The 14136-nt window shown below is 42.8% G+C and overlaps 1 protein-coding gene across 1 annotated transcript in view; it reads right to left on the reverse strand.

The window, feature by feature from the left end:
* Positions 1 to 13695: 13695 nt before the first annotated feature.
* LOC118587769 (inhibitor of carbonic anhydrase) overlaps positions 13696 to 14136 on the reverse strand; it is a 45179-nt gene continuing 44738 nt past the window's right edge. The window contains exon 17 of the mRNA XM_036193834.1: positions 13696 to 13790. Coding sequence (XP_036049727.1) covers positions 13756 to 13790 — 35 coding nt within the window. The 3' untranslated portion in view covers positions 13696 to 13755. The remainder of the gene's footprint in view (positions 13791 to 14136) is intronic.

The raw sequence follows: 14136 nt of genomic DNA on the forward strand, positions 1-14136 counted from the left end.
CACACAATGAATGAATGAATGAATGAATGAATGAATGAATGAATACAATTTTAAAAATTAAAAAATAGAGCCGGGCGTTGGTGGCACACACCTGTAATCCCAGCACTCAGGAGGCAGAGGCAGGTGGATCTCTGTGAGTTCGAGGCCAGCCTGGTCTACAAAGCAAGTTCCAGGACAGCCTCCAAAGTTAAAGAGAAACCCTGTCTCAAAAAAAAAAAAAATTAAAAAACAAAAAACTGCCTTCTAAATATTGGTGTTTATGCCCATAGGTTAGTGCTGCTCTCAACTTTGGCCCCAAAGCCTCTTTGTGCGATGGACAGCAGTTAATGCGGACACTCCTAAGTCAATGCGGACACTCCTAAGTCAATGCGGACACTCCTAAGTGGTTAAAGTGCTGAGAGTAAGGGACTGGTGAGTGATCAACTCTAAATGGACATTCATATCAATCCTTCCCCCCAAGACTTAAGGAATGTGAAGACGGAGTAGAAAGACTATAAGCCAATGAATGGGGAGGAGTGCTGTGACATATTGTCTCCTGGACATGACACAGCTGTCCTGAGCTGTCCTGAGCTCACCAACACCGTGGGTACCTATGTGCAATCTTCATGAGATCAAGTCAAAAACATCCGCCAATGTTCTGACAGGCAACACTAGTTAGACCCAGTGAGTCAGAAAAAATAATAATAACAAAGGAGGAGAAGACCTGTAGGTGCAAACGACAAGAGAATAATGTTGGGGGTGGCGTGGGCGGGGTGGGAGAGAGGAGGTGGGGATTGCTGTGATCAAGATACATTGTATACATGTGGGAAACTGTCAAAGAATAAATAAAAGATACTACTTAAAATGATTTCTAGATTCCAGTACTCTAAATACTCCCAGTCAAATTCCTAAGATGTGTTTGCATATTTTTGGTATAAACTGACAATGCATTTCTACAGTTCACATACAAATACAAAAATCTCCATGCATTTGTTGGCTGTGCAAGGCAAGGCATATAAGATAAGAATCGATTGCATTCATTTTTTTCTGACCTTCTTGCCCAACCCTGCACCAACATATGTGGTATAATCACCGAGTGGGTTGAACTCAGGTGTGGACTGTGCATATAATTACATAAATGTGTTTTTTAGAATGAGCTGGGGCTAAGGGTACTGAGAAATGACATAGCCAACCGCATCCTTTTTAAAAGAATACTTTGTATACTTTTTGAGATTATAATTACATCCTTTCTCCCTTCCCTTTCCTCCCTGCAAACCTTCCAGTGTACCCTCCTTGCTCTTTTCAAATTCATGGCCTCTTTTTCATTAATTGTTGTTACATACACATATGTATATGCACATACATCCCTAAACATGTCAATGCAGCCTGCTCAGTCTGTATAACGTTACTTGTATGTATGTTTTCTGAGCTGGCTGAACATTTGGCATTTAGTAAGAAATGGGTGTGTTCTTCCCTGAGGAAGACTATTTCTCCAGCTCTCTGCATTCCTTAGTAGCCTGTAGTTCTTGGTATAAGGTTGAGGCCTTGTGGACTTCCCCTCATCCTTGTTAGCATGTCCGTTGTTGTCCTTGTTCGGCTCATTCAACCACATTCTTAAGGGTGTGTGTCTACACAGCATCACAACCAATCATTACCATTCTCATAAGAATATTCCCAATTTCGTATGCCAAGAAGTAAAACAAACTTTGGATTTTACTTCTGTGATTTAAAGTCCCTTTCAGATACTTCTCCTTCCTTCATGTGAGTTTTCAAACAGACACAAACGAAAAGGAAAGGCAATAACAGAGTAAATGCCCACAGATAACCCCCAGTTTCAACAATGCTCAGTGGTCTGTCATTTTCTTTCACCCGCCCTTCTCTCTTTTTTTCTGAAGTGACAATTATCATATTTCCCCCAGTAAGCAATCTATCTTTGACACCTAGGAATTTTTACATAACAATACTGACACATCTATAGAAATTAATAATTATTCTGTATTACCATCTGTTTACTAATATTTGCTAACCCAAAATTATTTAATTTATTTATTTGTTATTTGTGTTTGCATGTGTACATGTACTTGCTTGCAAGCATGGAGGCCAGAGGACAACTTTTAGAGCTGTTTCTCTCCTTCTACTGCAGGCTTTGGGGGGACTCAGGTTGTCTGACATGAGGGGAAGATCTCTTAGCTGCTGAGCCATCACCAGCTCTCTTACTACCCAGTCAATGTACAAATTCCTATGTTGATCTACAAGAAAATTAAACAAGGTGCGCAAAGTAGATCCTAATTGAGATCCACATTCTATGTGGGATCTATTGAGATCACCATGTACATATACGATCTGTTATTGAGATCCACAAGCTATGTGATGTCTATTGAGATCCACATGCTATGTGGGGGTCTATTATTTCCTGAGTCTCTTTGTCCTAAAGTGATCGCTTGCATTTTATGCTGTTTCCTTGTCAAAGAAACTGGATCTTTGTCCTGCGGAATTTCCAGTGGTCTGGATCTGGCTGATCGGGGTCACGATGATGGGATTTAGCATGTTCTTTTGTATTTGACAGCTATTTTGGGGAAAGTCCCTTGACCTGGGTTTTTCTGGGATTACCTCATCATGAGACTTTGATTTCCTGATTTTGGCAGTGACCTCAAAGAGGTGGCATTGTATGGCAGAGCACAGGCTACCATGGTGACTTGTTGCCTTGCTGTGCTGTCAACTGTTTGCTGGTGATGGTGTCTGGTAGGTGTTACTACTGCGGATCCCCGCTTTTCCGATTTCAACTAGTGAGAAGTCTGCAAAGAGATACTTTGAGAATATTTCATGTTTTATTCGCCCTCCTTAAGACTTTCACCCACAGGTCTCAGCATTCATTAGTGATTCTTGCAGAATGAATTGGAATTGCACTGGTTACCAAGTGTTGATTCTCTGATCCTCTCCCCCACTCACGATTTATTGAGTAACATCCTAAAGTAAGGAAATCCTCCCCTTCTTCACATATTTATCCTGCTGTCATTAGATCAGTGTGGACTCATGGGTTCCTATTTTATGTGGTGGGTTACAACCCAGATGTCATTGTCCACTTTATTTTTCAACAGGTATTTGTTTTGCTTATACTCATTTATTAATTTTGTGCCTGCATGTGTATTTTTGTGAGCGAGCACCCATGTGCAACGGCTCCATGTGTGTGGAGGATTCTCAGGGTTGAGCTCAGATCACCAGGCTTAGTGGCAAGCTCCTTTGCTCACCGAGCCATCTCACCAGCCCCCGCTGCCTTTTGATGCCTAGTGCAACTGTGTACACTTACAAAAGCCCCATCGTTCAAAATCTACCTTGTGTTTTCTCGATCCATCTCTGGAATTTGTGTTTCTGGAACCAAGACTTCCATGGACTTGGCCTTGAAGTGGAGAATGGTGTTCAGAAGGGCATTCTGTGTACCTGCTGTTGAGGGGTTATTAACACCAAGACACCTCTGCAGACAGAGCTAAGATGCACATGGTGTGTGTGTGTGTGTGTGTGCGTGTGCGTGTGCGTGTGCGTGTGTGTGTGTGTGTGTGTGTATGCATGTGTATGTTTGTGTGTACATGTGTGTATGTACACATGCATATCTGTACCTATCTTGCATCCCTTCTGTGTGTATGTGCTTTCTCATTGTTTCTCTTTTCCTCACTGACAACCCCAAGCCCACGCTGGTTTCCGGTGAAGCCGCAGCATATAGTGTAGTTTTCTTCTCTCCACCGTTGCAGTGGGAGCTCAGTGCAATTGAACCATACCCACATTCTAGCGGTCTCCTCCCATGTCTACCAGTGAGGACCGGCTCCTTCCATCCCCCGTCTCAGCCTTCTTTCTCGTTGCTTCTGCTCATCGTTAACATCCTTATCCTCCAGAGACATCCACAGACTCAGGCTCGTATGCTCTTCAGCCCCAGCCACTCAAGCAGAAGAGAAGGGAGAGGATGAATCTATTTTTGTTATTGTTGTTATTTGTTTATTTCTAGTAAAGAGGACTAGAGAAAGAAGAGGGAAGGGAGGAGAGAGGGGAAGACATATTTCCTTTCTTTCTTTCTTTCTTTTTTTCTTTCTTTCTTTCTTTCTTTCTTTCTTTCTTTCTTTCTTTCTTTCTTTCTTTCTTTCTTTCCAGGGCCTTGCGCTTGCTAGGCAAGCGCTCTACCATTGAGCTAAATCCCCAACCCCATATCATTTTCTTAATGGTACACAGAGGACTGTGAAGAGCAGAGGCTACATTTCAGGATGCAGATCCAACAGAGACTCTCAGAACCTTCCAATGACACAAAGCTGTGGTCTCCCTTTCACACACTCCTTCATCCTGGTGTGAGGAACTGGGAGAGGCCAGGGCTGTTTGTGAAAGCCTGAGACATCATTCTGCAAGTGAGGACCTGAGACATCATTCTTTTCCTCGTTCAGGACAACGTCTAACCCAGCCCAGCTCTACCTAACCCCAAAACCAACACCTAGAGAGGTCACTGACCCTGGAATTCAGTGGACTTCATGAAGTCCCATGTGTAAAGGAACAAAAGTCCCTGACCAAAGGCGGGTCTGCAGGAATGCTGGCCTTCTCTGGCATGCTGTTTATTGAATACCTAGACAGACCTGGAAAAGATGAGATTAGAGTTCAGGGCCACAGTTTAATCTCCCACAGCATGGGCAGGTTCGGGGAGGAGATTTGAAACAGGTGACATCTGTCACAGAAACTGCTTCAGTCCCCAATTCCAGGGATCCCTCTCCCCGGGGACAAAGTAGGAAACTTCAGCCTGGAAAGGAAGGCAGGAAATCCTGAGAACTATAAAGTGGGCTGGAAGACTAGATGGCCAAGAGTCTGGAGTCTCAAACACAGGGAGAATCTCAAATTGAAGAGTTTGCTTACAGAAGTCGAGTTGGTCCCAGATCCTAATTTGTAGAAGGCCTCTACAATGCCACCCTGATAGAAGGGAACCATTCAAAGATGGGAGGAGGTCCCAGAGGGAAAGAGAAGATGGGGACAAGAGAAGGTCACATCCTGGTTCTCCCTCTCCTAGTCACAGCACTAAGGTTAGAGAGACTTGACCATTGACTTCTATGAATGAAGACCTGTACATTAGACAGGGAACTAAGCAAGTTAATTAAGCTCCTAATGCACTTGTTTCTCATCCAACAGCGAGATTAGAGTTGTCTACCTTAGGGGGCTGGAGAAACGAGTAAGTTGGTAAAGTGCTTGTCTTACCAACACTTGAATTCAGATCCCCAGAGCCTGTGTAAAAAGCCAGGTATAGCAGCTCACACCTGTAATCCCAGCACCGGGGAAGCAGAGACAGAAGGATCACTGGGCCTCACTTTATAAAGCAGGCTGGCCTCATACTCTCAGCCACCCACCTGCTTCTGTCTCCTATGTACCTAGCTAGCTCTCAGGTCATATTTTTATCAGGGAGACCTGAAAAGGTGCTGATCACTAGCTCCTAGATAGTGCATGCTAGAAGAAATCAAACAGATTTTGTTGGGGGTTGTTGGTTTTTCTGCATACAAATCACCCATGACCTCCATCTATACACCTGACCTGGGCCATGCATGGAGTAAAAAACATGTACAGACTCTACTTGAAATTTAGGTCACAGACAAGGTATCTAATAAGCTTTTTTATTCTTAAGCTCCATTATCTCATTAGCAATAGGAATGCAAATATCTTCCTCATTGTTATGACCATCACTGACCTTGCCATTGAGATGCAGGCTGTCTGACTTGTAGCAATCATGATTCCCTCCATTATTACTGGGCCCTTCAGTAAGACACAGGATGAGAGAGCATCCTGTATAACAACCTCCCTTCACAGGAAAAAAAAAAACAACCCTGGGGCCAGGCAGTGGATATAGTTGGTCTGCTTCCCAGTAGGGCAAGGACACTGGAATCTAGACACTGGGCTAGTGTCCCCAGCTGTCCCCTTTTCTTGTTCCTGGAAAGTGCCATTCATGTTTTCCCCCAGGTTTATTTCAGAATTTAATTCTCGTTGTTTTTTCATCAAGGGAAGTTAAGACTCAGGACTTTCAGGTGGACTCACAGACAGGTAGTCAGCTAAACTGAACAGAGTCCAGCATTTCCAGGGCCAAAGCAAACAGAACACTGATCTCTCTGTTGTCCTCAAGGTCTATGCGTTGTTTAATGTCCCTACTCTCCATGGAAAGAAAGGACCGAAGTCCAGTTTCTTACTCAGCTTGTCCAAATTAAGCCTCTGACCTATACAAATTCTTAGACTTACAAACCATTGGTGCCAACTGTTGGTTTCTACAATGACCCTATCTTTTTAGTTGTCAGGACTGTTACTCATGGGTACATCTTTCATGCGCTACATAACTTCTCTGTATATGTAATTTAGCAAGACTTACCAGCCTCGCAGGTTAGCAGTTACCTAAAACAAATTAACAAACCTTCATTCCCACTCTCCTGCATAAGGAAGGAAGTGGTGGTGGTGGTGGGGTGTTGTCTCAGAAGATTCACTGAACTGGAGCTACTAATGTGCAGAAGCTATATAAAAGGTGTGTGTGTGTGTGTGTGTGTGTGTGTGTGTGTGTGTGTGTGTGTGTGTGTCTAAGGTCTTTAGCTTTTAGTAATCCTCAATAGCATTCAAGGTCTTGAGATTGGAAGGAGGTGAGGATACTTGACAGCAGTTCTCAGTGCCATTAGAAGACACCAATTGGACCAAAGCCTCAAGATCTTGCCCCAACTCTGTGTAACATAGAACTGCAAGGCTGGCTTTCCTGGTGGAGCAAATGGTAGCAGAAACTGAAGATCATTAGAGCCAATAGTGTCTAAGGCTCTGGTTAACAGCCTGGAAATTTTGTAGCAGGTAGAACTCTGAAAGAGAATCTTCCAGAACCCTTGGCATAAAGGATTGGTGTCTCTGTGGTTTCCTTGGAACAGTCTTCAGGGAGATGTCATAGGACCCAGAAGGAATAAGTCCTCCTCCACCCCAGAAACCACCTGAGCCTATCTTAGGGTTTCTATTGCTGTAATAAGACACCATGACTGAAAGCAACCTGGGAAGAAAGGGGTTTATGTCACTTGCATTTCCACATCACAATTCATCATCAAAGGAAGTCAGGGTAGGAACTCAAGGCAAGAACCTGGAGGCAGGAACTGAAGCAAAGCCCATGGAAGAGAGCTGGTTACAAGTTTGCTCCTCATGGCTTGCTCAGCCTGCTTTCTTACAGCATCCAGGACCACCAGCCCAGAGGTGGCACCACTCACAGTGAGCTGGGCCCTCCCACATCAATCAAAAGTCAAGAAGATGTACCACAGACTTGTCCACGTGTCAATTTAGTGGGAACATTTTCTTAATTGAGGTTCCCTCTTCCCAAATGACTAGCTTGTGTCAAATTGACATAAAATAGCCAGCACAGCCTGATACCTTCCTGCTACCTCTCTGGGGATTGAATTCCAGTCTTTCATGTATAGCTCTGATAGTAGAATGAGCTGGAAAGGAAAATTTCATGGCTAGTTAGCTAGATAAAGACCTGGAGACTGGAGCTCACAGTTGGGAGAATGTCCAAAGGACTTTGTCTTGGCTTAGAGCTATCATTTTCATCCAGTTCTCTAGACTAGACCAACATGGCTTTGATTGCAGCTTCTCAAAGCTGAAGATGCCCCATTTTGTGAACTTCTGGCCCAGGCATCTTCACCATAATATATGAAATTAAAACTGCCAGCTTTGAGTCAAGGAAATTGGAATTAATTTGAATATTAAAACACTTCTACAGATTGACTGGAGAGATGACTCAGCAGTTAAGTGCACTGTGTGCTCTTCCAGGGGACCCAGGTTCAATTCCCAGCACCCATGTGGTGGCTCACAACCATCTGTAACTCCAGTGCCAGGGAATCCAATACCTTCTTCTGGTTTATGGAGGTACATAAACATACATGCCAGCAAAATACACATGTACATTTTTTAAAGTTGCTAGAAACATTAATAGGAAAATGGATGGAACTGGAAAATATTATGTTAAGGGAAATGAACTAAACTCAAATACCACATGCTTTCTCTTCTATCTGAATCATAGATTTTTAATGTGTCCATGTATTTGAATAAGTGTGTGTGTGCATTTATTTACTTATGGGAGTTTTGTAGGTTATGAAATAAGAAGGGAAAGTATGACAGAGGAAAAATAATTTAAGAGAAGTGAGAAGGGCTGGGTGGGTTGGGAGTGGGTAGAATTTTTTATACATTATTGATGGGAGAGTCAATTATTCCAGCCATTATGCAAAACTAAAATCAGAACTAGCATACACTCCAGCTGTACCACTCCTGAGTACCCAACAGAATCTAAATCAGCTTATGGAGACAATTGTACATCTCTGCTTATCTATGCACAATCCACAGTGACCAAGTTACGGACTAGCCTAGATGTCCAGCAACAGATGAATAAAGAAAGGATGGACAGTCGTGTGTGTGTGTGTGTGTGTGTGTGTGTGTGTGTGTGTGTGTGCGCGCGCGCACGGCCATACACAAAATGAGTTTTCATAAAAAGGAAGGAAATAATAATACTTGTAGGAAAGTTGGAGGAACTGCAAAGCATGATGCAAAATGTGATAAACAAGGCTCGGAATGATAAATATTACATGTTTCTCTCAAATGTGGAATCTATCAGAAAAAAATAACATAAAAGTAGAAGGGAATTGCCAGAGAAAAGAATGGATGGAAAGAAGAGGGAAAGATAAGTGAGGGTAGCAGGTGGATAAAGTCAAAGTTCATTACACACGTGTGAAAATGTTACCAGAAAACTTCTATTCCATGTAACTAATACACACAGGTCAAAATTTAAAGAGTAAAAAATCAGATTAAATGAAAAGTAATCAGAAAGCAGAACCTAAGGGCCACGAAGGGAAATCAGATAGAAGTAGAGAAAGGAGAGGGACAGCTTATAAAACCGAACATCTGTTCCTGGCAATGCAAGTGACATTGAAACAGCGTTCGCTAGACTGGGCAAAGAGAAAACCAACACCTTTCGTGTCAAGAATGGAAGACGGGACATCTGGGACATCGCCACACAGTCTACAGACGACACTAAGAACATAACCAGCCACACAGTCTACAGACACTAAGAACATACCAAACAGTTTGATGAACTTTATGGCAAAACTCAGTTTAGCTGAAATAGAGAAGTTCTTTGAAAAAAACAAAACAAACACAGGTTGTTACCAGTAGACTTTTGCCTTTAGGGGTGTGTGTGTGTATGTGTGTGTGTGTGCGTGTGTAAGTTTGTGAGCACATGAACATACAGATGCCTGCCTGCCAAGGCTGGATTCCCAGAGATGGAGTGGTAGGAGCTATGATTCCTCTGTGCAGTGCCAGATTAAAAGTCCAGTCTCACGACAGAAGAGCAAACACTCTTCACTGCTGATCTGTCTCCCAAACCTGCCGGTTCTCGATTACACATTTTTTCTTTGTTATAGTCACCGTTAACTCCTCAGGTGTGTTTGTAACAACTCTTTCAGGAGTTGTCTGGAGTCAACACAAGGCCCTTAACTGAAATCAAGCTGACGAAGGTCCCTTCTCCTGGATGTCTAGCCTCCAAAACTGTGGAATAAACAAATCCTCCTTCCTTCCTTCCTTCCTTCCTTCCTTCCTTCCTTCCTTCCTTCCTTCCTTCTTTCCCTCCTTCCCTCCCTCTCTCTCTTTCTCTCTTTCCTTATTTTATTTGTATTAAATTTACTTTAAAAATAATTTCTCCCTCCTCCCTCTAACCTCCTCTAATCCCTGATCCTTCTCAAACTCATGGCCTCTTTAATTAATATCATTACATATATATCATGAATAAATATGTCAGTATAATGTGCTGGGTCCGCTTAGTGCTGCTCATGTGTGTGTTTTTAGGGCTGACCTTCAGCATTAAATAACCAGTTGGGGGACTCATCTCTCTGGAAGAGTAATTCTCCTTTCAGCACCAGTGGCTCCTCATCAAGGACAGGGATTCTCAACCTGGGGGTCATGACCCCAAAGGGATTGCGTATCAAACATTCTGCATATCAGATATTTACATTATGACTCATAATAGTAGCAATTATGACTCATTATAGTTATAAAGTAGCAATGAAAATAATTTTATGGTTGCGGGTCACCACACCATGAGGAACTGTATTAAAGGGTTGCAGCATTAGGAAGGTTGAGAACCACTGCTCTAGAGGTAGAATCCCATGCTATTTGTCCCATCAGTGTTATGTAGTTAGAGTTTTCCTGCCTGGCCCACAGTCAGGACAAATCTCTCTTACCTGCTAGTCCCACAGTCACTCAGACCCAACCAAGTAAATACACAGAGACTTATATTGTTACAAACTGTATGGCCATGGCAGGCTTCTTGTTATCCACTTCTTCTATCTTAAATTAACCCATTTCTATAAATCTATACTTTGCCACGTGACTCGTGGCTTATTACCTTACATCCTTCTTGCCATGGCGGCCGCTAGCGGTGTCTCTCTCTAGCCTTTCACCTCCCAGAATTCTCTTCTCTCTTGTCCCGCCTATACTTCCTGCCTGGCCACTGGCCAATCAGAATTTTATTTACACAGAGCAATATCCACAGCAGTGTTACTATGACATTTGATGTTGTCTTTGCTCAGGTCTGGCTTAGGCAGCCATAAATGTTGCAATTTCATGGGTACAGCTTCCCTGTCCTATGTAGAAAACACATGGAAGATACAGTTGCGAAGATACAATACTTGCTGGTTCTCTGGCTCACACAACCACTTTGGCCTCTCTTCTTTGATGTTCCCTAAGCCTTCCCTGCAGGAGTTGTGCTGTAAATGTTCCAACTGGGGGTGCGCTCCCCATAGTCAGTTTTTTCATGTTGACCAGTTATGGCTTTTTGTAACGGTCTTTATCTGCTGCAAAAGGAAGCTTCTTTGATGAGGAGTAAGAGCTACATGTGGGTATATGGATAGTTACTTAGAATATAGTTAGGAAATTAAACTGGTCTATTAAAATGGCTATAGTAGCTTCTCCTCAGTCCATGACCTCACTATCCTCGTGTAATTGGCTGGGTTTCCAGTACCACGACCGAATTCCCTCCTTTCTTTATCTACTAAAAATAAATAAATAAAGTGGAGCTGGAGCAATGGCCCGTCTCTTGCAGAGAACCCAGCCTTGGTTCCCAACACCCACTTCCAAAGCTCACAACTGCCTGCACCTCCAGATCTGGGATGTCTGATGCTCTTGTCTTCTAGACTCTACAGACACTGCATTCACATGTACAAACCCACACCCACTCACACACATGACACATAATTTTCAAAAAGTTTTAAATCTTTAAAGAAGTTTATGGTTTGAATTCCCTCATCTCTGTGGTTTTTAAATGTGTTTTTATTGGTTGACTTTGCTCCTGGCTTTATAACAGTTTGATGCTTCTTTGCATATCTGAAGATGTTTTTATTTAATGCACAGCTATGTAAGTTGCACTGGTGAATACTTAAATTTCATGGCTTTCCTTTTGTGGTATTGGAGTTTGTGTTGGGAGGTAGTTAAGATGCCTGCAGACCAGTGGGATCCTCTGAGGCGCATTCCAGCTTTATTGAAGGCTATTCAGAAGCAGCCTTTAATCAAAGGCCACTTTAAATGTTTGTTTTTTAATTATTTGCTTGTGTGTGTGCCTTCCTGAGTTTATGTCCACCACATGTGTGCGGGGACCTGCAGAGGATAGAGGGTACCAGATCCCCTGGAACTGGAATCGCAGGTGGTTGTAAGCTGCCTGAAGTCATTCTGGGAACTGAACCCAAGTCCTCTGCAGGAACAGCAAGCACTCTTAACTGCTAAGCCGCTGTGTGGCCCCATGTATGGCCATTTTACCCCCACATCTAAGGCACACCCCACAGTGAAAGCCTTTGTGTTGAACATGGACTCTTCATCCTGCTTGTTGGAAACCTGCATGATTACTGGCCTCGCGAGCCCTGAGAGCCACACGGTGTCTAAGTCTCGGTTACTCTTTTCCCAGCTCCTGGCTTTTAATCTCAGCTTATACGGGCGCAGGTACATCAAGGACACTGCAATGTGGATCATGGACCATTTCCCTGCGAAGTCCCATCCTTCCTGGCACTCGATCCTGGTCACATTGACCTCAGATTTCTGTCTCTGTTTCTGGAAACTTCAGACTGGCAGAAGGCCGGGCCATCATCTCTCTTCTTGTTTCCCTTCCCCCACGGCTTCTAGTCCCTCACTGCTATTGTTCAATCACAAAGAGCTGTTTCATACATCCCCCCCCCCTTATTTTTAGTTGTTTATGGGAGGAGGGGACATCCTGCTCTGGCCAGTCTTTCACTCACTCAGATAACTCTGACTTGTTACAACATATGATCTTAGCTACAATTCCACACTCTGATTCCACACTTGTGAAGGGGCTGTCACAAGCTGGCATTGTAGCAATAACTAGAGATGGTGACATTTCTGATAAAGAACGGAAAAGAAACAAGTGTTTCACTCGGCACACTTTTAGAAACCTGACCGAACAAGCAGCAAGATACAATGTTTGCAGTAATTTTAATATTTTCTAGGAAACATTAACTAAGACTTTCATTGCCTTTGACATTAATTCACAATGTCGAAACATAGTGTCTTATGTATGTGTACATGGGGGTGCGTGTGCATGTATATACACAGGCGTGTGGAGACCGAGGTCAATGTCGCGTGTCGGCTTCCATTGCTCTCCACGTTACTCTTTGAGACAGGCTCTCTCCTTGAACCTGCAGCTCACTGATCCAGCTAGCCCGGCTACCCAGGGAACCCCAGGGGTCCTCCTATTTTTTGCTTTCCTAGACTTAGGATTACAGCACACATCACTATACCTCCTAGCCTTTTACATGGGTGCTGGAGATCCCAAATCAGGTTCTCAGGCACGTACGGCAAGCGCTTTACCAACTGAACCATCTCCCAAACCCCCAAATTGTATTTTAAAAATACACAAAATCATTCCTTGTCCTTTCTTGTTGTTATGTAAGTAATTTCTGCTGAACACATTGGGTTTTTTTTTGTTGTTGTTTTTTGTTTTTGCTTTGTTTTGTTTTGTTTTTGTTTTGTGTGTGTGTGTGTGTGTGTGTGTGTGTGTGTGTGTGTGTGTGTTTGCACACTCCCATGTATGAACATATAGAGGTTATAGTTTGATTCCAGGTGTCTTTTTCTATCATTCTTCCCTTTATTTTTTTGAGACAGGGTCTCTTGATGAACCTGAAGGTCAGTGTTTCAGCTAGGCCAGGTGACCACAAGCCACTGGGTTCCACCTGTCTCTGCTTCCAGTGTTGAGGTTACAGATCCATGAAGCCACAATCAGTTTTCACATGGATGTTGTAGATCCAAACTCAAGTTCTCTTGCTTTCAAAGTAAACACTAACCCACCTCCTCAAAGGTGTATTTTCAAACTTGTGTGTGTATGTGCGTGGTGGCACACTCATGCCACTATATCTATATGGAGGTCAGAGGACAGTGTGTTGGGGTCTGTTCTTTCCTTCCACTGTGTAGGTCCCAGAGCTCAAACTCAGCCACTACCTTTACCCACTGAGCCATCTCACCAGCTTGTAAAATATAATTTTTAGTAGATACTAAACTTAGAACCTCAATTTTAACATAAAAAGTCTTATTTGCTCCAAATCTAAGAATATTCAGCAAAGCTTTCTGGGAAGGTATTTTTTATTTATTTTTAATTCTTTTTGCTTCAATTATGACACTGAGTTATAAAGATGTCAGTATGCATCCACATGGAGACAAACAGTTAGGTCCCCCTGGCCCTGTGTGGCCCCAGCTGAATGGTGTTTAATGTCTGTGGAATGTGCAGGCATCCAGCAGGTCTGTGAAGCAAAACACAAGAGAAAAGATTGTCATTCCCCACCAGCACTTACCACACTCCTCTCTGTTCCAATTTCCTATGTTCTTAAAAGCAAAGATCTTAAAAATATGTTGGGAATACTCTTGTCTTCTAAAAATAAGTCATGGTTAATTGAGATGATTTAAGACCTTCATAGACACTCTGTATTCTAAATGTCTGTCTTTAAATACCTAGACTGTCCTTTCTTCCTGCTTTCAATATCTGTAACACACAATATAATGCTACAAAAATTCAGGCATACGCCCAATAATTCTATTTTTGGCTTGTTTTTTTTTTTTTTTTTTTTTTGAGACATGGTTTCTCTGTGT

The sequence above is a fragment of the Onychomys torridus genome, chromosome 7 (genome assembly GCF_903995425.1).
Source record: "Onychomys torridus chromosome 7, mOncTor1.1, whole genome shotgun sequence".
Taxonomy (NCBI): domain Eukaryota; kingdom Metazoa; phylum Chordata; class Mammalia; order Rodentia; family Cricetidae; genus Onychomys; species Onychomys torridus.